Source organism: Asterias amurensis, chromosome 3 (assembly GCF_032118995.1).
Source record: "Asterias amurensis chromosome 3, ASM3211899v1".
NCBI lineage: Eukaryota > Metazoa > Echinodermata > Asteroidea > Forcipulatida > Asteriidae > Asterias > Asterias amurensis.
In genome coordinates, this window is record NC_092650.1 from 18,422,352 (window position 1) to 18,445,613 (window position 23,262).

Here is a 23,262-nt window from a genome sequence, read left to right on the forward strand (position 1 = left end):
TGACCCAGGGAAACTAATCAAACGTGCCCATTTTGGTCACCCTAAACTGCTTACAAGATCAAAAAAGAATACGGGGGCCAGTTGTTTTATGACTTGATGTGTTTTTTGAAAGCTCTGCCTAGTCTCTTTTGATCAGCCACAGTGACTAATTAAAATATCCAATGTGTTTGGTTATTTCAAAGACACATTTCCAGGTGATCGAGGGGTTATGATCAGGCAAGACATTGTAGGGGGAAAAAATCACAACTGGTGACAGTCTTCAACTGTTTACAATTGATTAGATCAAAGAATTAGATCAAAGATTTAAATCGCATTTAAGAAAAGCATATTTGTTTTGTGTTATTGTTTTTTTTATTTAATTTTTTTACTATTATTCACTTCAGTTGGGAAAGAAGGAGAGATCCTCAGGGTAGGATTTACTACGTGGATCATAACACTCGCACCACGACGTGGCAGCGTCCGACCGTGGACTCCTTACGAACATTCCAGCAGTGGCAACGTCAACACAACCACCTACAGAACACCACTATGCAACAACTGCAACAGAGGCTTTACCTCCCGGTCAGTATAATCATTATTTATTAATTTTGTGACATTTGCTGTACAAAAAGTACCCAAACCCTATTCTGCAAATGAACCGACAACATTTCATGTGTTTGATGTCGGTGTTCTTTTTTTTCCCTTCTGCAGTCTGCCAGCGGAGTAGAACCCAACGATCCGCTCGGACCTTTGCCCGTAGGATGGGGTGAGTACGGCACTGGCGTTGTTGATTTGCTCCCCGATGCATTGTAGCATAAACAAACCAACTAGCAAGTCTCATTTGAATTTGTACATTGTGACCTGTTCAAATGTGCGAGTTTGTTTCCTTCACGCACTTCAGTGTTTACGTGGGTCCTAAGTGGTCAACAAAATATTGGAAAATGTGCAAGATTTGCACTTTTCTCTTTTCCAGGTTTTTCTCTTCACAATTGCAAAATTGCATGTCTGCCAGTCCTAGTTACATGTAGCCTACTGCTAGTATGGCTATGCAAGACCAAGTGAACTCAAATCTCATGTTTGTCTGCAGCACCTTTCTGGCTATATAGACAGTTTGTATATACTCTAACTTCACTAATAAAAATATAGGGGACCAGGGGCCGATTTCAAAACGCAATAAAATTCATTGCAAGACAAATTTTTAGTATCACCATAGTGATTTGTATTGTGACATCACACTTTACTTAGCAACTACGATTGATTTGCATATACGATCAATCTTAGATCTTTGTGAAATCAGCCCCAGGTTGGCTCAGTGCTTACTTTCCTTTCATTTCTGTGGACCCGGTTCGAGTTAGACCTCAAACCAGAGCACTGGACCAGAGCCTTTTACGTGGATCGGGTTTTCAATCCCTACATGATTGCGTGTGTTTCTTTCCCCTTTCTTAACCTGAGCATTTCTTTTCAATTCATATTCATTCTTTAATTGGCGCTGGTTGTGCTGTATTAAAATAAAATGAAAATACTCTTGAATAGATGTATCTGGAATGCAGAACAATGTTTTTAAGTGTAAATTAAAAACTCCTTGCATGATTGGTTAGTGATTCACAAACTGTACAACTTGTTTTGTTTTTTTTGCATGACAGAACACATATGTTACAGTTTTGTTCATTTATTGTTGCTCTTTGTTCCTATTGCAGAGAAGCGAACTGACCAGCTTAAACGAGTTTACTTTGTGAACCATGACAACAAGACAACACAGTGGGAAGATCCACGAACACAAGGGTAAGAGCAACTTGCATTCCCCCCCCCCATCCCTCTGCCTTATTTCCCCTTGATGTTTATAGTTATGATATTTTGTTTTTCAATTCACAATAGGTTTATTTTCATATAAAAATACAACACCAAATAAAAAGTCACAGACTAATGTCATTTGGTTAACAATGAAATTACAAAACAACATGTATAGGCCTATGTAATGTAATGTGGTGGTTTTTATTTCCGATACAGTGCCAATATGCAGGAAGATCCACTGCCCGACAACTGGGAGATACGATACACCAAGGAAGGTGTGCGATACTTTGTGGATCATAACAGCAAGACAACGACATTCAACGACCCAAGACCCAACGCAGCCAAAGGGTGAGTTCATCCACTAATATTATAGTTATATTTTACATTTTATATTTATTTATTTTGTTTTCGGTTGGATAAAAAGAAACAATAATGCACATTAATTAGGTAAAAAGGATTAACAAATACAGCAATGAGCAATTTAGTTATGGAGAAGGGAAAAAGTAAAAGCTGGAGAATTGCCTAAAAGAAACACGTCTGCCTAAAAAGCATGACTATGAATTGAAATATAGAAATGTATACAAACAGTAAACAAATATTACAAATACGCATACAAAATAGACATACAACGCCTGTTTCACAACCCATGTTCGGATAAATCTGCTTACCTGAACAATGGATCGGTTAGCAGCTATAAACGATGTGACCTCTGACGTCACTCGAAATACATAACATAATTCGAGCGCTTTCTGCCAGGCAAAACCTTTGTACACATGACGTGTACAGTGTTTTTTTTTAACAGAGGGCTGTTTGACTGTAGACAGGTCACATCGTCTGTATGAACTAATAATAATAGTAATAATATCAAAGTCTTATACAGCGCTCACATTGACAAACAAGGTACTCAAGGCACTTTAGTATATACATTTATACTAGACCCCGAGGTCTCCCTTTTTATGCGACTGTTAAAAATTAACAATGTTGTTGTACCCCTCTCTGTCCCATGTTCTACAGACCGAAGGGCGCGTACGGCGTTCCCATGGCGTACGAGCGAAGCTTTAGGTGGAAACTCGGCCAGTTCCGCTATTTGTGTCAAATCAACGCCTTACCAAGCCACGTCAAGATCAATGTATCCAGGAGTACACTCTTTGAGGACTCGTTCCATCAAGTAAGTGGAAACAAGCCATCACATACCTGGGGCCAATTTCATAAAGCTGCTTACCCGTAAGCAAATTTACAGTAAGCAAATTGTGCGCAAGCACAAATATATTTAACCATGATTTCTCAAGTGAACAGAACATGCACATTCACCATGGATTTGTACTGTTACGAAAATTAAGCTATCTGCAGTCCAGTTGCTACGGTAGCCTATTATGAATTTCAATAGTAACTTTTGTAAGGGTTATTTGTCTTTTCTTTTCTGACTGTTCTGAATCGTTTTGATACTTCCTGTAGATAATGAGGCATCAAGCCTTTGATCTTCGGAGGAGACTCTTCATCATCTTCAGGGGAGAGGAAGGATTGGATTATGGAGGCGTTGCAAGGTCTGTTCAGCTAGTACCAAACTCTTCCTAACTTAGGATTAATCTCCCATTCAATTCAAAGTCAATTTATCTAAGAATGAGTTTTAAAGCTCTAAATTCATAGATGTTAGGCTTTATAAATTCCCTCTGATTGATTGATTGATTGATTGAACAAGTTCCTCGTTCTAACTCGAGATAGGATTAATCCTAGCATTTCGTGAAATCGGCTGCTGGTTCTTGGTGTTCAATATTGATTCATGAATGATTAAGTCTTTAAACAAGACCATAGCGGCTGCCAACTGGTTGTACCAAAGTGCCCGTAGCAGCCGCAAATGGCTGCTAGGATTGACCTACTTCCAGTCACATAAAGAGGTCAAAGTAAAGGTCATGTCCGGGTATGAAATTGTCCAATGAAGTGTGCAGTGTTGTAGCCACAGTGGGCCGTGCTGGGCGGTGCTGGGCGGGGCCTGCCCAGAACTAACAAATTTCCCTCAGCACTCTAGGCAAAATACACTGCTGCATGCCCTGCACAGATTCCCCCCAGATAGCACTTTAATGTAAAGCCCACCACTAAAATTGGTTTAGCTACAACACTGGTAGTATGTTAACATAGGCCCTTTTTGAATCCATGGCTTCGGCTTTGGATTCGACTTCAGGCTCCATTCTCGCGTCTGAAGCCCTGAGCGCATACGCAAAGCATGCGCAATTGTCAAAACAAACACAGGCCCGAGCTAGAGCCTGTGTTTGAAAAGTGCCTTAGAAGCCCAGTTTCGAAAACAAATCTTTCCCTGCTCTTCCTTATTGTTGTAATTAACTGGACTTGTACCCCGCCTCCTTTTCCCCATCAGAGAGTGGTTCTTTATGTTATCCCATGAGGTTCTGAACCCCATGTACTGCCTATTTGAGTACGCCAACAAGAACAACTATTCGCTGCAGATCAACGCGGCGTCCTCGGTCAATCCCGATCATCTCGCTTATTTCCGCTTCGTTGGAAGAGTCATCGCAATGGTGAGTTGAGCTGTAAGGTCAGGCAGTCAATGTCTAATCAAAATCTCACAGTTCTGTTCTTGGGTGCATTTTGGTGGCTGTTGAATTGGCCATTGGTTAATCACTAGCCAATGGCCAAAATGCACACTAAGTCTTACGACCAGGGCCCAGTTTCATAAAGCTGCTTATGCAGAAAATATTACGTAACAATTGCCTACTATTAAGCAGAAATGAGTGTTTTACATTTTGTTATACTATGTTCTTGTGTTACTGGTATGCCTCTAAGGCCCTTTATCATGGTAAATGTGTCTACAGTGGCTACACTATGCCATTCAACATTTTTTTTTTTTTTACATTTGTGTACAACTGCTTTGCTTTGTAGGCCCTGTATCATGGTAAATTTATATACAGTGGCTTCATTATGCCATTCAACATTTTGTTTTGTTTTTACATTTGTGTACAACTGCTTTGCTTTGTAGGCCCTGTATCATGGTAAATTTATCTACAGTGGCTACACTATGCCATTCTACTTGTTTGTTTTTTACATTTGTGTACAACCGTTTTGCTTTGTAGGCCCTGTATCATGGTCAATTTATCTACAGTGGCTACACTATGCCATTCTACATTTGATTTTTTACATTTGTGTACAACTGTTTTGCTTTGTAGGCCCTGTATCATGGTAAATTTATCTACAGTGGCTTCACTATGCCATTCTACAAGCGAATGCTGAGTAAACAGTTGACACTGAAGGATCTCGAGAGCATCGACCCTGAGTTCTATAACTCACTGTGCTGGCTCAAGTGAGTATGGTCTAATATTAGTAGTTAGATATATTTATTAGGCCTGGGTGACTTGTGAAATTTACTACTCAACTAGTCGCACCTCAAATAGTAGACGCAACTAATTTTAAATTTTCATGTTGTATTGTGCCAACGTATGCCGCAAGCGCAATATAGACAAATTCAAGCTTAATTGATTGAAGGATTGTGCCACTGATATCTGATTGGGTTTTGTTAGTAATTGATGTTGTAGTGAATAGTCGTAAGCGACATAATTGGTTCACCAAACAGGTAGACTGTTTTTTGTAGTAGGCGGGACTATTTTTGTAGTTGGCTGGATTTTTTTTGTAGTAGGTGCAACTATTTTTGTAGTGGTTGCAACTATTTTTGTAGTGGTTGCAACTATTTTTGTAGTAGGCGCAACTATTTTTGTAGTGGTTGCAACTATTTTTGTAGTAGGCGGGACTAATTTTGTAGTAGGTGCAACTTTTTTTGTAGTTGGCTGGACTATTTTTGTAGTAGGTGCAACTATTTTTGTAGTGGTTGCAACTATTTTTGTAGTAGGCGCAACTATTTTTGTAGTGGTTGCAACTATTTTTGTAGTAGGCGGGACTAACTTTGTAGTAGGTGCAACTTTTTTTGTAGTTGGCTGGACTATTTTTGTAGTAGGTGCAACTATTTTTGTAGTGGTTGCAACTACTTTTGTAGTAGGCGCAACTATTTTTGTAGTGGTTGCAACTATTTTTGTAGTAGGCGCAACTATTTTTGTAGTAGGCGCAACTATTTTTGTAGTACATGTAGGTGCAACTATTTTTGTAGTGGTTGCAACTATTTTTGTAGTAGGCGCAACTATTTTTGTAGTGGTTGCAACTATTTTTGTAGTAGGCGCAACTATTTTTGTAGTGGTTGCAACTATTTTTGTAGTAGGCGCAACTATTTTTGTAGTAGGTGCAACTATTTTTGTAGTAGGCGCAACTATTTTTGTAGTAGGTGCAACTATTTTTGTAGTAGGCGCAACTATTTTTGTAGTAGGCGCAACTATTTTTGTAGTAGGCGCAACTATTTTTGTAGTAGTCGTGCAGTACAGAACCCTTTTGATCGCAGTACGAGTACACCACCAGAACCAAGCAAAAATAAACAACCTTCCACAGGATGCTTATGTCATTGTTTTTATTATAGAGTAAGGCCTAATTGCTTGCGCAGGGAAATTAATAATAATAATAGTGTTAATAATATTAATAAACAGCATTTAAAATTTGCTCTACTTAGAAAACTAAATCACAGTGATTACAAAAATATTTCGTACAGGAAAATAAATAAATAAATTAATGAAAATCAATTGAATTAAATGAAATGAAATTGTGTCCTTTGGAACTTGAAGGCATTTAAGTTTTGTAAACAAAAATTACTTTTTTTGTTTTTCGAACAGAGACAATCCGATCAACGATTGTGATCTGGGCATCACCTTCAATGCTGATTTTGAAATTCTTGGGAAGTTGGAAACGGTGGACCTGAAAGAGGACGGAAGCAACATCACCGTGACGGACGATAACAAAGAAGAATACATCAAGTGAGTCATATTGGATTCCCTAAAAAAAAATATACTTCACGGTTCTATTAGAATTCATAAACCATTAAGAAATCTTAGATTTATAGTTCCCATGTTCTTCTATCCCCTTTCTTTTTGTAAGAACTAAGACATCTGAGCCCAATGTCATAGACCCGCTTAAGCACAAAAACTAGCTGAGCAGAATAAAATTACACATGACTCTCTCTACTGATTTGCATATCCACTGATCGTTTTTCTCGGCAAGTATGATCGCTTCACTTTTACACCTCTGACTTCTTTTACTATCCCTTGGACATGTTTTAAAAAATGTTACTAATAAGTCCAGGAAAGTCCAATAAAAGCCTACACCATGTGTTTATAAAAGTCAACCCTTGTACTTGATAGAAAATGTTGTTGTCTGCTTCAAACCAGGGCCCAATACCGTGGCTCTGTTCACCCCAAATTCTGCGCTTATGATTGTTTTATTTCCTGCCATCTTTTTTCCAGCTTGATGACAGAGTGGCGTTTCACACGCGGTATAGGGGAACAGACCAAGGCATTTTTGGATGGATTCAACGAGGTGGTCCCTCTACAGTGGTTGCAGTATTTTGACGAGAGAGAGCTCGAGGTAAGATAGAGAGGAGTCTTGAAGGTTCAAATAAATGAAGTGGTTGCCACTCTTACCAAAAGTTTTTTAGCCGAAGCACGCCGACAAGCAAGGTCCACATTCATTTACTGGATGGACATGTTTGGTGCTTAAAAGTTCTACTGTGTGATCCAGAACATTTTGATATAGTCTTATTTTATGATGTTTGTGAGCTTGATTTTTAATAAACATTTTTTTTAAATTTTATTATATAATATATATTTTTTGGAGCCCGTATCGACCCTGAATTTACGTAGATATTTTAGGTGTTTTTTGTTAGAGAGAGAGAGACTCGGGCCCAAATTAATAGAGTTACTCAAGCAAAAAATATTGATTAAAAGTTTCTGCTAAGCAAAAAAATAGCAGGATACCACTCACAGATTGTAACCGAGACATGGCATTTAGGATGGTAAGTACAATTTTGTGCGTAGCTATTTTTGTGCTTAGGCACCTCTGTTAAAATTGGACCCTGGTCCGCTTTCCTACAAATGAAACCCATACACATTCACCTGAAGAGAGGAGCTTCAACCCTGTGTTTATTGTTCATCTTCTCCATCTTCTCAGTTGATGCTGTGTGGGATGCAAGAGTTTGATGTAGAGGACTGGTTCCGCAGCACCATCTACCGTCACTACACACGAGAGAGTAAACAGGTTCAGTGGTTCTGGCGCGCAGTGCGCGAGATGGACAACGAGCAGAGAGCGCGACTGCTGCAGTTTGTGACGGGCACGTGCCGTTTACCTGTTGGAGGCTTCGCTGAGCTCATGGGTGAGTCGTAGGATTCCTTCTGTTAACTCTTAAAGGCAGTAGACACTATAGGTAACGACTCAAAATAAATGTTAGCATTAAAAACTTACTTGGTAATAAGCAATGGAGAGCTGTTGATACACAATGTGAAAAACGGCTCCCTCTGAAGTTTTTGAGAAAGAGTTTATTTCTCTCTCAAATATTAAAAGACTTGTCTTCAACACTGGCTCTTTTCAGAGAACAAACAAGGGGGTTTTACCCGCCGTTTACTTTTATTAAAGGTTTCTTCAAATGATGTTTTCTGGTAACAATTACTTGTTAAATGTGTATTTTCAGGCAATATCATGTGAAATGTAATTGATTTTGTGTTGTTGCTTTTTTAAACAGGGAGCAACGGCCCGCAGAAGTTCTGCATTGAAAAAGTCGGCAAAGAGACATGGCTACCCAGAAGCCACACATGGTAAGGCCAACTTTGGAAAATTTAAGTTTGAAAGACTTCAGGGCCTAATTTTAATAGAGCTGCTTAAGCGCAAAAAGTAGCTACTTGTAAGCACAAGAAAAGTATGCCTACCAGACTTGGGTTACCAGCCTAACTACCATGACACATGTACAATTTGTGACACATTTCTGCTAAGCGGAAATTGTTTAGCAGTATTTTCTGCCTCTAAAGCAGCTTTATGAAATTGGGCCATCCTGAAACCCTTTTGATTTATATTAAGCTTGTTTCAATATTTTTTGTCATTGTGGTGCAAAAATAGGAAACTATGTCAAGTAAAATTGCTGTAAACGTCTTTATAATACTTGTCGTTTTTGTTTGGTTCTTTGTTTAAAATTAAAGGCAATAAAAACCTTTGGTTAGAAGTCTACACAGCAACGATTGGTGGTATAAAGCCTTCTTGGGAAACATTTTACTTTAAAGAAATGCAGTTCTTTAAAAAGATTTGAGTCTAATTTAAAAATTTGAATCTGAGAAGCATTATTGCTTATTGCTTCTCAGATTTTATTTTCCTTTTAGGGATTATTATTTTTACATGTGGACTAAACTGCTGCGGATTTTCGGCGAAATCTGAAAAACGAAACGAAAAATTAAATTTGAAGAATAAGCATGATGCCCCATGATGATAGCAATCCTTGCGCTCGTAGCATGGTGGGACTCTGGATACCAGACTCGCTATGCAATGCTAGACAACACAGGGACCCTTGGCTCAGGGGACCTTTTATTAGGTCACTGAGTTGGGGGGCTGAGGGCAATAGAAGACGTCGGTCATGTCCAGAACGGCGACTTTGGCTACAGCTAAGGCTACATGTAGATGAGTGCGTCTGCCAGTGTTAAGGAATGGGCAGGCATGCACGATCTAGCTGTACCTGAAGTTGCCGCTTCGGACACGGCCTAATACATGCTTAAAATTTGATGGTAACAAGGAATTACTTTTAAGAAGAGAATTTAATAATAAGGCTACACTATGTAATGATTTTCTTGTTTTTTGTTCTTTTGAGAAGAATTTGTTTAGCTCTGAGAAGAGAAGTTTGGTGTATTTAGCTAGTGATTTGAAAGAGAATGGTTATGTTTGGTAATCACTCTTAAAGGAACACGTTGCCTTGGATCGGTCGAGTTGGTCTTTGAAAAGCGTTTGTAACCGTTTTTAAAAAAATGCATATGGGTAGAAAGATGTTGTAAAAGTAGAATACAATGATCCACACAAACATGCCTCGAAATTGCGTGGTTTTCCTTTACCTTGTCGACTAACACGTCGGCCATTTATGGGGGTCAAAATTTTGACTCCCATAAATGGCCGACCATGTTAGTTCGCACAGTAGAAGGAAAACCACGCAATTTCGAGGCAAACTTGTGTGGATCATTGTATTCTACTTTTAAAACATCTTTCCAACTATACGCATTTTATAAAATACGGTTACAAACGCTTTTGTTTTGACCAACTCGTCCGATCCAAGGCAACGTGTTCCTTTAACATTGATGGCGTTAAAAACGTTTGGTTAAAAGCCTACAGCAGCTTTCGATAGTATAAAGCTTTTTATAAATAAGTTCACTTGAAGTAATGTAAGTTATAAGTTTTAAGGCCTCTGAGAATTTACTGCAGTTCGCTTCTCATATTGTGTGGTTTAACCGCTCTGTGATATCTAAAACCTTTTACCACCTTTTGAAATGAAATTTGTACATTATGATGTTAGTTTTATTGTATACATCTCATTTATATTTATGATTAACATAAACGAACGGTTCCAAAAAAACCAAAGGTATACTTGGCCTTTAAAACAGAAAAAAAAACGGATGCAATATTAGCAGTAAAATTGTTTATGTTGTTTTTTCTTTCCCTCGATCAGTTTCAACCGTTTAGATCTACCGCCGTACAAGAGCTACGAGCAACTTCTAGAAAAACTTCAGTTTGCCATCAAGGAGACCGAGGGATTCGGTCAAGAGTAATTCAAGTCAGGCGTCGCCCTCGCTCATTCTAGTTGGCCATAGACACTGCCATGTTTCCAGTCATCAGGGTTAGGACGATCAACATCAACCGGCGGCCATTACCCTAATAAGGTGAAAGGTCATAGGTCATTCACCCACTGCAATCAGAGTGCATTCTCTTTCGTTGTGTCACAAATCTGTGAGTTTTTTTGTGTGTTTTTTCGTAATAACAGGGATTTTCCTTTATGAAAAGCAAATGCTTGACTTACCCTTCTTGCAAAGCTGGCTAAATCTCCCTAATTCTGATGAACACAATTTGAAAGTTTCCTTGGTTGTGGAAACCTTTTTCCTATAAGTTTGAAAAAATTAAAAATATCTCTTGATGTTCATAATCTCCCTGAGTGCAAGATACAAATGCTGGCAGTACTTGGCTACTGACGGTGACGGTTTGCGCTCAGGCTTGTTAAAGAATATTTGAGTGATCAGCAAAATGTGTGTCAAAGATCCATGTATTTTAACATGATCATGTTTTTAGGCGGTCACCATCAACTGCATGCAGTTTATAACATCTCACCACAAGATTAAAGGTGAATGTAAGGGGATCAGATGCTCTACTATGATTTAAAGCCCCTTTTGCCGGCTACCGTGCTTGAGCACTCGTTTAGAGTGGCTCGACTACATGCCTGATTGTATGATAGCATATTATTTGGGACATATAACCTTGAACAATTCCAGGGGTTATGATAAAGCAAGATATGCCCGCGCGAAGACTAAATAGGAGCAGCAAGATCTTACACCCAAGGGGATGAGGTTGCTTTGGGTTTATGTTCGCACCTTAAGCAAATCCTAAACTTCTGTTCTTAAAGTTTAATCAGCTAAATGATTTAAGTCTCTATTATTAACAGTAAGTTTCTGGTAGAGATCTTTTGAATTAATTTGACACTACCCTAATTACAATGGTTCCTTGTAAATGTAAGCATACACAGAAAGCAAATAGAGTTTACCAAACTGTTTTGTTCACTCACTGGTCAGACTAGTGCACTTGACTAGTATTCCACAAGCCGTTTCATATTTGTAAGAATTCATCGATCATTATTTCTTGGTTTTTTTTAACCGACCAAGATATTGGTTTTGTTATGTGAACAAACACATTTGGTACTACATGTAGTTCATGTACCAACAGCTGGAGCAGTTCAAAATTGTCTCGTGTCTGAAAAGACATTGGAAAACCATGGCTGGGACAAAACAGACATATCAGTGCAGAGCAATATTGTTTAAGAAAAACTCTGGGTTTTTTTTTCAAACTTGGTTATGTTTGTCAATGTTTATAAGTACCTCATGTTAAATTTGTGGCGTCCTGTTTTTTTATAAGTGAAACTCAACTCTAGTTGTGCGATTCTTCACACTGTTTGTTTTCTTGCGTAGCTACACAATTTTTTAATGGCCCGGCCAGACTATTAATGGAAGTGTTTTCCCTCGCTGTTTTCACTGGCTGTTGGTGACTGCTAGGGTCCAACTCTATATATGGGGCCATCATCAAAGTTACACCATCTATAAAGTATGGTTTCCAGCATGCATTTATACAACATTACACAGTTTCTCAGTTAAATGAAAAAAGTACCAGACTGCCTACCTTTGTTTGGCGGAATGGATTTGTACAGAGATATATATAAATTAAGACAATGTCCAAAATTAGCGACTACGGCTTGATTGTCATGTGAACATGCATTGAGGAATAGGAGGCCCAAAGCAACACTTTTAGTTACAGCCGCAGCCACAGAATAATGTGGAAATCCTACAATGTAGACTTCAAGTTTGTAATAAGCTTGAGATAGAATTCAGCATCTGATTTGTGAATGATTTGTGTCGCCTGGAATTTCACGGAGACTGTTCAATAAAATTTCAATAGACTTTTCAATGGAAAGTGCCTCTGGCAAAAATGAAAGTGGCCTTGCCCTTTTGAAGATGAAATTCCAAGCCTGTATTTAAAACAGATCAGAAAGGCAAATGCAATGACTTTGCAAGACAGTTAAAAAAAAAATTGATTTAGCATTTTGGTAAATACGCAAAGAACAGCACCCTCATCATTTGTCGAATATCTTATGCGGCTCTCTACATTCTTTGTTATGTTCTTCATATCCGCCTCACTATCCACTCTCGCATTCTGTTCAAGAGTGCGGATTAAATTCTCTGTATTCATCAAAGCTTGCACTTTTCATTCGTTCTGATTGTTAAAAAAAAAATGAAATCATGCAAATGATTAATCTTTTGTCAGTTGAATATTGCTGCAGAGCAAGACGTTAATATAATATATATAAATATATAAATAATAAATATACTTGTATTGTAATTTTTTGGTTGTACATAACGAGAATATTAGCTATTTTATTGAGTTGGTTTTTGACATTTATCCACTTGGTAGAGTTTAATAAAAAAACTAATTGCAAACAAAAGGGAAACACCTCCACATAATATGCATAATTTAATATATCAAACAATTTCATTTGAAAGACAGGGTATACTTTTGGTAACTGTCAAAGACCAGTATATTAACTTGGTGCATCCTAACACATGCATAAAATAAGAAACCTGTTAAAAGTGGGGCTTAGTTAGTCATTGAAGTTGCAAGAAAATAATAAAAAGAAACAACATCCTTGTTGCATTGAATTGTGTGCTTTCAGATGCCTGGTAAAGGCTTCATCCCTGAAGCCTTTATCAAATTCAAATTGATGTTGGTGAAAAAAATACATATTTCACTGAAACTGCATTACTTCAGAGGGAGCCGTTTCTAACAATGTTTTATAACGTCAACAGCTCTCCAGTGTTCTTTACCAAGTAAATTTGTTATGGTCATTAACTTGTGGAGTAATTACCAAAACTACACCCTGTCTTTACAGATTTAGGAGTGTTAGTTTGAGTTGATAAAAGAAAGCTTCACTTTTTTGGATGATTATGTAAAATATTGGGTTGTTTCAGTTGGTAGACTGCCATTATGTTAATCCGGAGGTGGCAGGTTCATATCCCGCTGTAGTAAATGTTTCTATATTCAACCCCAAATTATTCAAATTTGTCAGAAACGGCATGATTGCATTTATACTGATCACAAGTGGCTTTTATCCCCAAAACCCCTGTACCAGCCGCAAATTGGCTGAAGATTTCATTAATTTTCCAATTATTCTTGTAAGAGATAATTGTAACTAGTATCAACCTTTTCCTAAAAGTAACAGTTTTTCCCATTTTAAAAATATTTTTACTCGTTAACATTGTTCGTGTCCTTTCCAAATCAGAACAAAATTTGTAATTTTGGTGTTTTTTGTTTCGCTGGAAAAGAATCAGCAAGATGTGTAGTGTTGGGGTGTGGCAGTGCCGACACAGAACGAGTGTAACTTATTAACCAACTTCTAAGTTTTGTTTTCTTGCATGTTAACGATCCTCTTATTCCAGCTTGGTATATTCAGTAATTCTTGTGTTCCTTTTTTTTGTTTTGTTTTTGAAGTGGACATTTGTCAGGGTGTTGGGTGCTTGAAATAATGTTTGCCAAGTAAACGTTCGACTTCCCTGACTGGCCAAATATGCCAACTTATCCGTGTGTGGTGGAAGTCTACCCTAAGTGCACAACAACTGTTTGATTCTACTTTGAATCGCTCCCCCCTCCCTTTCATCCCGTCCCTGCGTGGGTCTAGTTTCATGACGGGCTCTTCTCGAGAAATTGTAAAGAAGCAAGGGAACAAAAAGGTTCTTGCAGTATGCATCTCTTGCAAGACATTTTGTCTGATCACCTGTTTGTGTATCCATGACAGACAAGGGTCAAGTTTTAGCGAGGGACTAAAGTCGACCAGTGGGTGATTTTGCCTTGTACATGCATCGTACATGTAGGTAACCATGGAATATTGCCGTAGTGGTTGACAAATGGTCACTACTCGAATGGGCCCTGGGAAGTTTGATTAGTGTATGACCAAAATCCATCTAGTTCCTTCTGCCCCCTTTGTCACCCAACATCAAATTGTTTGGACTTGGATAAAATTGGAATGCCTTACCCTGTGACAAGCACATTTCTTATTAAAATCTGGGCCCAATTTCATAGAGCTGCTTTAGCAATAATACTGCTAGCATTTGCCTGCTAAGCTAACATTTTTTTGCTAAGCTAACAACTGTCTGCTAAGCTTACAATTGTCTGCTAAGCCTACAATTGTCTGCTAAGAAGAAATGAACAGGATACCAGTCACAAATTGAACATGCGACATGGTAGTTAAGCTGGTAACTTTTTTTCTGGTAAGCATTATTTTGTTTATATGCTTAGCTCTTTTGTGCTGATGCAGCTCTATAACATTGGGCCCTGCACTTGGGCAACTGGATAATGGCCACTTGCAGACGCGGAATGACCTCCTTCAATGCGTGTCTACCTTTCTACGAGGTCACTACTGGTACTTCCTTTGTGTACTTTTTGACGCCCACTATAGGGAACAGGATAGGCGTATTTAAGGCGTGCAAAGGGTCTAGGAGGTTTGGGCCAAGCCTGGTTTTCTCCAGTTCAGACCTAACTTTCGTTCTCCCAAGTTTCAAAGGAAAGTGTGATTTTCTCAGTGCCATCTGTACATAATGACCATGGGAGGTGGAGTTGAACAAATATAAAATAGGTTTTTTAAAAGATGTATTTTAGCATGCAATTTAGTCCCCAGTATTTAGAAAACATGAACTATCGGAATGCACAGCATATTTTTTTATGTAAATAACATTTTTTCAATCGCGAGGAGATTTAGGCCAATGAGTTGATTTCTACTGTTAAACAAGCGGACATTTTGGGAACTGATTGTGAAAAGGTGGATACTCATAATGTTGTATTTGACTGTTTGAATATTCATGATAATTTGCATACATGATGTTGAATATTCAATATATTATTGGTTATTAATGGGTTGAAGGAGACGTGAAAGGAGTTATTGAGCTTTAAGCTCAAGAAGATATGTAAATTAACATGCCTATATATTAATACAGAATTATTTAAATTTTCATCTTTCAAAGGATTGCCTGGTAGCAACACAAAGTATTACAAACTTTAGCCAGGGGAAAATTTTTCTTGTGTAAATTATGTGAAGAAAAAAAAAGCGAATAATGGAATTTACTTTAACCTAATTTCTGGATTTGTTTAGAGATAATGGGTTGTGTAATATAGTTGAAATAAATGATTTTTTTAATGTCGGTAATCACACAATTTTGGGTTTTAATGTGTTTTTATTCAATTGAAATGCTGGATTATATATGGATTGTACATGACGTCATTGCCTGGCCATTTTGCACGTTCAACCAAGGATTTCCATTGTGATGTCATTAATTTCCGTGCAGTAGGGAACGAAAGGTTAGCATGCCTTTTCTTGTGCTTACGGTTAGCATCCTTATGAAATGGAAATCGAACAGTAGGCACAAAATCGGCCATTAAGCAGCTCTATGAAATTGGGCCCTGCCGTCGATTTCACGAAGAGTTAGGACTCGTCTTATCTCGAGTTAGGACGGGTAACTCGTCCTAACTTAGGATTAATCTTAAGGTCTGCATGCTACAGTGCAAATCGATGGCAGGGTCCACAGAGTTAAAAGGCGGAGACAAAAGTTTACTGAACCAACATAATCCTCAAACAAAATCTTATACTCCTCAACACCCGAACTTGGGACTCGAGTAGTATCCCAAGGCAGTGGACACTAAATAATTATAAGCATAAAACCTTACTTGGTAATTGTGAGAAACCACTCCCTCTGAAGTGGCGTAGCCTTTGAGAAAGAAGTAATTTTTCATGAATTTGATTTCACGACCTCAGAATTAGATTTTGAGGTATCGAAATCAAGCATCTACAAGCACACAACTTCGTGTGACAAGGGTGTTTTTTTCTTTCATCATTATCTCTCAACTTTGATGACCAATTGAGTTCAAATTTTCACTTTCACAGGTTTGTTGCCTTATAAGATCCACCAAGAGAGAGACTGACTGGTCTTTAGTGTCCAGTCTCTTTAATTGGTGCAATAGTACCATTCTCAGTCCAACAGAATCAAACAAACAACCAGCTGGGTTCTAAAGGGTTTAGAAGCTTTAATAAAAGTAAACAAGCAAATTTCTGTTTCAATACCATTTATTTTTATTATCCAAAACCTCCACAGAACGGTATAAAACCAGTTGATAAAGGTTCTTGTCACACAGGGCAATTTTAACATGCAACAAACTGCACTGCATGGAAAATGCACTGCATGGAATCTTTTCTTGTATGGCTTTCCAATTAACAATATTGTTTTAAAGACGGTATTAACTAGACTGACAATGCAAAACAAAAAATCCACAAAAGATTTAATTAATTTGTGTTCGTGGCAACCACATGGTGACATCTCTTAAAGTTTTACTATGCAAAAATTGCTTCTTCTACACAGAGTCTCTGTATATTTATAGTAATGCGTGTACACCAAGGAAAACAAAACTAGATTCAAGATATTTGGATGTGAAGTAAATTTCTTAGTGTAACCAAATCATTGAAGTACTTGCAGACATAAATAGGGCATAGGTGAAGAATTGTGCATGAACAGTGTCTCTGAAATTACACTGGCTGCCATCGTCAAGGCCTGATATTTTCCTTCATGTGAAAGTTTAAGCTTGATCAGAAATCGTCACAAAGAAATAGAGAAAAACGTTACATGTTTTGGTTCAGTTTCTAATCTTCTTGAAACACTATGTCCTATCTATGTCTTAATGGCTTTAAGGCAGGTCCACATTGGTGGCTACAGCTGCGGCTTCATATCCATGTCATCGTGTGATGAAGTATAGGACGTCCTTAGCAGCAGTCGTAGCCGTTGTTGTAGCTGCCAATAGACCTTATGCATTGACGTCATCCAGCCGCAATCTTAAAAGGTGAAACGGTGACAAATTTGTACGCGCGGCAGCACACAGGATTGGCCAATGAAGAACCTCCTTTTGACCTCTTGGTGAGGGCACCCTACTGAAATGGCGTCATGTGCATAAGGTCTAGTCGGATACAGCATTAATCTTTACAAGGAATATGCTTAGAGACTGACTACTTAGTCATGGCTTCTTTCTCCTCTTGGTATCTGTAATGTAGAAGTTTGACGTCTGTCTGTGAGATGAATTCCCAACCTGTCTCCTTCATGTGGTACACTGTAGAGAAATGAAAACATGAGATAACGGTCAGCAAACATTTCACAGAATGATAGGTTCGAAATTGCAAATAGCCCGCAAGCTTGGGACTACCAGATTTAAGGTCGGCTACTCATTTTTCCAGTTTAATAGCCCAGTGGGCTAGTGGAAAAATAATGCAAAAATCAACGTCAACAATGAACTCTGCTAATGGTGTGGTAAAATGAAACACTTTCGGTGACCAATTTGTGACGTAAATCAAGACGTAATGTGTTTTTCGGGCTATCAAAATCTTATCAGGGCTACTAAAAACTATCGATTACTAGCCCTACTGACTACCATGACAAAACAATTAACTCGATCCCTGGAACAACTTTTGAGAACTTTGGAAGGAAATATGAAGCCTTGAAGCTCAACAAAGTTTTCACACAGTTAAAACAATAAAAGATCAAAATATCTTGTACAATCTGAGAAGTTTATTGAAGCTTTGGTTTAAATAATCAAATTAAAATATTATTTCATGAGAGGGGCCTTTACGAGAGGACTTACAATTAACTACACCACCACTGTAGGCATCTCTGTGGGTCGCATGGTAGATTGCCCTTTGACCTAGGTCATAGGCTTCTTCTACAGTGAGGTCATCTTTATGACCACTGTCCAGTACACCATAAGCATACGGGGAGCCAGACCCAACGGAGAAGAGCTTGTTGGTCAGTCTGCTGCCATCACTGTCTACGTAGTACAGGCCTGGACCCTGTTAAGAAATCATTTAAAATAGCTAATACATTAAAGGAATGTAACAGAATTGGTAAGAAACACAAATTAAAAGATCACAGATTTACATAAAACTTACACGGTCTAACGATGATGATAGTAGAATAACATCCCATGAAATGTTGATGTCTGAAATAATATATTCGATGAAAAATAAATAATCTAATTTCGTGTTTGGAGTTTATCGCTCAGTGAGTGTTTCATTCCTTTTTGTTTTTGCACCAATGTCATGCAAAATGTGTAATTGGTTTTTCAGTATTTTCTCTTGACCCAGATGGCAGATTGATCTCAAACTTCTACAGGTTTATCAGTTTATGTATATGGTGGATTACATAAAGTGCTTACACTGCAGCAACTGTTTTGTAAGCCTAAAAACAGTTCTGTAATGTTCCTTTAAGCCATGTTCTCAATGTGACAACAATACCCTGAACAACAATAATATTCTGAAAATTAATCATGTGTTTGACCACAGAAAAGCTGCAGAATTTAAGGCAGTGTTAGTGGTTAACACATTCAATTTAAAAAGTTTTAAATCCAATGTAAAATTGACCGCTTCAAGTTTGATTTTGTTTTTATTCACTCACCGTCTTGTCCCAGCCGCAGACCATCGTTCCCTACAAGAGACAGACACAAAGATACCATAAAAAAAAATCGCGCACACAAAATAATATCACTTTTTATACAACAGGACTTGAAAGGTTGTCATTTTATCCAAGCCTAGTAAGAGGGAAATTGTTCACTTTAAAGGCAGTGGACACTTTTGGAATATACTCAAAATAATTATTAGCATAAAACCTTACTTGGTAACGAGAAATGGGGAGAGGGTGGTAGTATAAAACTAAGCTTGGGCGATATCGATTTATTTTATTCACGATATATCGCCGACAATATATCGCGATATTCGATATAATGGCGATTAATGAAATTTGACATCATCAGTCTTAAAACTCCAAGTGAAAGTTGTAGAAGAGACAGTCCTAGCATAAGAGAGGTGTTCTAATGACCTATTCTTCTGGTTTTACTCCAAACCTATGGGGTGCAAGATGTCTCAGCTAGCAAATACATCGCGATATTTAATCGATATATCGATACATCGCGATTATCGCGATATATCGCGATATATCGATATTTCGATTAAAACCAAACCCATCCGATATCGAAATCGTGTCCAAATTAATATCGCGATATTCGATATTATATTGTGATATCGCCCAAGCTTATATAAAACATTGTGAGAAACGGCTCCCTCTGAAGCTGAGTACTCTTCAAGAGTAGTTATCCACAAATTTGATTTCGAGACCTCAAGTTTAGCATTTGAGGTCTCGAAATCAAGCATCTGAAAGCACATAGCTTCGTGTGACAAGAGTATTTTTTTCATTCGTTATTATCACGCAACTGCCATGACCAATTGAGCTCAAATTTTTACAGGTTTGTTATTTTATGCATACGTGTATGTTGAGATACACCAAGTGAGAAGACTGGTCTTTGACAATTACCACAAGTGTCCAGTGTCTTTTACACAAACATGAAATCGGGTTCTGACAGCTTGCAGTCAGTAAAACTGGTATCTGTGAATACTGTTTAAAGTCCACGTTTGGTGGTGTCTGAACATTTAGTCATTTGCATGTTTGATTTGAATATTGTCTGGTACAATGACGTGCTTGATCACAAGTTACCACTAAAATTTGAATTCCTCAGACTATCTAGACAGTTGCCATGTCACATGATTAGCGGCAAGCTGCAGGCTTTGCGTAGTAACCTAAGAGACGGTGAACACACATGCACAACTCTGAATGGATGTGTATGGCACAATGGTACCAGGGTTTGCTCATCTGGAAGTAGCTATGCAAAGGTTTCCCCCGGACCATTTAACATAGCAACTGCCTCTATAGTCAGAGGAATTTAAATGTAAGCGGTGCATTGCGACTAAGCAAGTCAATGTACCAGACATTATTTAAATCTAATTCTCAAATGGCTTAGTTAACTCACCACAGAGAGACCCATTCCTTTGTAGTTGTAAAGAATGTTGGCCAGCAGTTTGGAGGCTGCTGCTACAGATATCCGCTCCTTGTTGCGTAACTCATAAATCCTGTGAAAACAAAACAGTTGAGTTTAGTGTACACTGTTAAAGTTCTACCGTTTTTTGGGGGCTTAATTTGATCAACGAGATTGGTCCCGCTTGTAGTGGTGAAAGGGGGTGGTAAATGGTATGTGCAAATGGGCAAATGGTAGATTGAAGAAGTCGTGTTTTAAAGCCATTGGACCCTTTCGGTAAAAAAAAAAAAAAAAAGTTCACAGATTTACAAATAGTTTACAGGGTTTACAGAAGGTAATGGTGAAAGACTTCTCTTGAAATATTAGTCCATGAAATGCTTTACTTTTTGAGAAAACGGTGAAACAATATAAATTCTTGTTAGCGAGAATTACGGATTTATTTTAAACACATGTCATGACACGGCGAAACGCGCGGAAACAAGAGTGGGTTTTCCCGTTACTTTCTCCCGACTCCGATGACCGATTGAGCCTAAATTTTCACAGGTTTGTTGTTTTATATATAAGTTGTGATACACGAAGTGTGGGACTTGGACAATACTGTTTACCGAAAGTGTCCAATGGCTTTAAGATGGCAGTTCAATAAGGGACGAATGTAAAACTAAACAGGCAAAATTTAAGGCTATTTTTGAGATTTGCCAGGGTTATCCAAAGATGAACCTCCAGTTTGCGCTTCTAAAATCTTTAAAGACATAAAATTTCATCTTAGAAAGTGTAAGGACATTTCCATTTTGAAACTTTGCAAAATGGAAATGGCCATGGGGCACTTCTACCAGTGGAAAATCTTAAAGTCAATGGGAAACTTTTGAAGGTGCACGAAGGTTAAGGCTTGGGCCCAAATTGGTAGAGCTTCTTAAGCAGAAAATATTGCTTAATCTTTTTCTATTAACAACTAAGCAGGAAACCAGTTACACTTTGAACACGTAAGTAAAATTGTATTTTAGCTGGTAACCTTAATCTAGTAAGCATAGGTTTGTTGTGCTAAGCAACTTTTTGTATGTTTAAGCAGCTCTATGAAATTGGGCACAGAATGGCCTTTGTGGCCTGCAAGTAATTCCAGAATTGCTTTAGATCTAAAAATTCTCCCAAAAGGTAGGAACATTGTACAGTTGCCCCACATACTTTGTTGTCAGATGTGGGAGTCCTAAATGGCCGACTTACCGGCAGCGTTCTGCCAGGACACGCTCCCAGAACATGCAGTCTGCAGCACCTCCAGCCATGGTGCCCAATAAGTATGGGTTAATCTCAATGACTTTCTTCACCGTCTGTGAGGCTGGAAAATAAACAGTTCAAACGATCTTTAAAGTTATATAATGCAAATACGACATTAACTTGACCCTTAATAATAATAGTAATAATACTTGGTTCTTATACAGTGCTTTATCACACCCCTAGGGGCGTATCAAAGCACTCAGTATTTTGTCCTGCAAGGTATGTGGAGCTACGTTTTGAAGTATCAGACCTATTCCTTAAAATAAATAAAAACCTGTAATGGTTTACAAGGTGATGCATCACAATTTGCTGCCAATCAAGTCAGGAACACAGGGTCGAAACCCCTTCTCTTTTGATACATAAATGCACTGGGTTATTTTATGTGCGTACATGTAACATCAGAGTTTGAATTTGGTGCTCTTAACTGCTCGGCCACAACACTTTCATTCTGACTGATCCTCGTGTGTTTTACATGGCATTTGGCCAGCGGGCCACTAGGAAGTTCCAACACTGAGCACTTAATATTAAACATTGCTCAGTCTAGTAATTTTCTTACCAATGTAGCTGCCAGCAGTGGCTCGAGAGTCTACAGCGATTATGACACCATGTTGGAACTTGAAACCCAGGGTTGTTGTACCGTGAAGAAATTCTATCTTGGGTGACGACCCATCCTCGGAGAGGGTCCGCAGAAACTCTGCTGGCTGCAATGGGAAGAAGGATTGTCAAGCTTGAGACATGCGTACGTAAACAAAACAACAAAAACAAACAACAACAATCTTCTACTCATTATCTAATCAATGCCCAGTGACTGTTGGGTGGTGGGGGGGGGGGGGGGGGGTGGGGGGTTGGACTTAGAAATTTTAATGAAATATTAATAAATGTATAACTTCAAGCAAACATTGTGATTGTGATTTCCAAGATCGCAAGATGAGAACACTGACCATTTTTTTTTTACTCACCGAGTTGACTTTTATTTATTTTTTTGGAAGTAAGATTTTTTGAAACCTACTTTACTTACTTACTTAAGTATTTTTTAGTTACTTATGCTTATCCCATGTTTAAAATTAGCCTTTATTTAAAGGATTTAAGATTGGTTTTCCTTTTTATAGCCCCATCCATGGTTTTAGATACTAAATTTAAATTTAATATTTATTTAAAAATAATTTTTATTTAAATAATTTGTTTTAATAATGAACAAACTGACTATTTATAAAAGAAAGAAACAACGACAATAATGAAAAAGTGCTGGCACACCAAAGTAGCAGGATTCAAAAACGAGAAACGTCTTCATTGATGCACCGACCGGCAACTGCAAGCACTGATGCAGAGAAAGCAGCATGAGAGAAAGTGATGAAAGTTGCATTCTGTATGCGCCATGCCAGTGAGTGCACAAAACATTCAACGAACAAAAACAAATGCTTCAGATCGCCTATAATTTTGATATTTAAGCACAAACCTCGGCAACAGCCGGTACAGTGAACTTGGGGTTTTCAAGAGGATCATCTCGTAGAAAACTGACGTCCATACATTGCCGGGATTTGGACCCAAACCCACCACCACAACCTCGCTGGAGATTAAATCCGCACACTGATTCAAGCGCCATGTTGATCAACTAAATTCTGCTTGTCATTCGTGAAGGGCGCCCTCTTCCGTCCAGTATTTATTTTGGTGTTC

The 23,262-nt window shown here is 38.2% G+C and overlaps 2 protein-coding genes across 2 annotated transcripts in view; one reads left to right on the forward strand and one right to left on the reverse strand.

Annotated features, from left to right (window-relative positions):
* The window catches only part of LOC139935376 (E3 ubiquitin-protein ligase Su(dx)-like), a 32,660-nt gene extending 17,031 nt beyond the window's left edge, over positions 1-15,629 (forward strand). Inside the window, exons 10-22 of the mRNA XM_071929924.1 lie at positions 384-561; positions 691-745; positions 1,677-1,761; positions 1,987-2,118; positions 2,785-2,938; positions 3,226-3,314; positions 4,142-4,301; positions 4,947-5,080; positions 6,489-6,629; positions 7,116-7,236; positions 7,819-8,020; positions 8,387-8,459; positions 10,343-15,629. Of these exons, the coding sequence (XP_071786025.1) occupies positions 384-561; positions 691-745; positions 1,677-1,761; positions 1,987-2,118; positions 2,785-2,938; positions 3,226-3,314; positions 4,142-4,301; positions 4,947-5,080; positions 6,489-6,629; positions 7,116-7,236; positions 7,819-8,020; positions 8,387-8,459; positions 10,343-10,442 (1,624 nt within the window). The 3' untranslated portion in view covers positions 10,443-15,629. The remainder of the gene's footprint in view (positions 1-383; positions 562-690; positions 746-1,676; positions 1,762-1,986; positions 2,119-2,784; positions 2,939-3,225; positions 3,315-4,141; positions 4,302-4,946; positions 5,081-6,488; positions 6,630-7,115; positions 7,237-7,818; positions 8,021-8,386; positions 8,460-10,342) is intronic.
* Positions 15,630-17,145: 1,516 nt separating this feature from the next.
* Positions 17,146-23,205, reverse strand: LOC139935377 (proteasome subunit beta type-5-like). Its single transcript, XM_071929925.1, has 7 exons — positions 23,045-23,205; positions 22,145-22,289; positions 21,538-21,649; positions 20,314-20,413; positions 18,909-18,938; positions 18,100-18,304; positions 17,146-17,571 (listed from the first exon to the last, which is right to left on the reverse strand). Exons 1-7 carry the CDS (start codon positions 23,189-23,191, stop codon positions 17,471-17,473), a joined length of 840 nt encoding a protein of 279 aa, XP_071786026.1. The 5' UTR covers positions 23,192-23,205; the 3' UTR covers positions 17,146-17,470.
* Between the last annotated feature and the right edge of the window lie 57 nt (positions 23,206-23,262).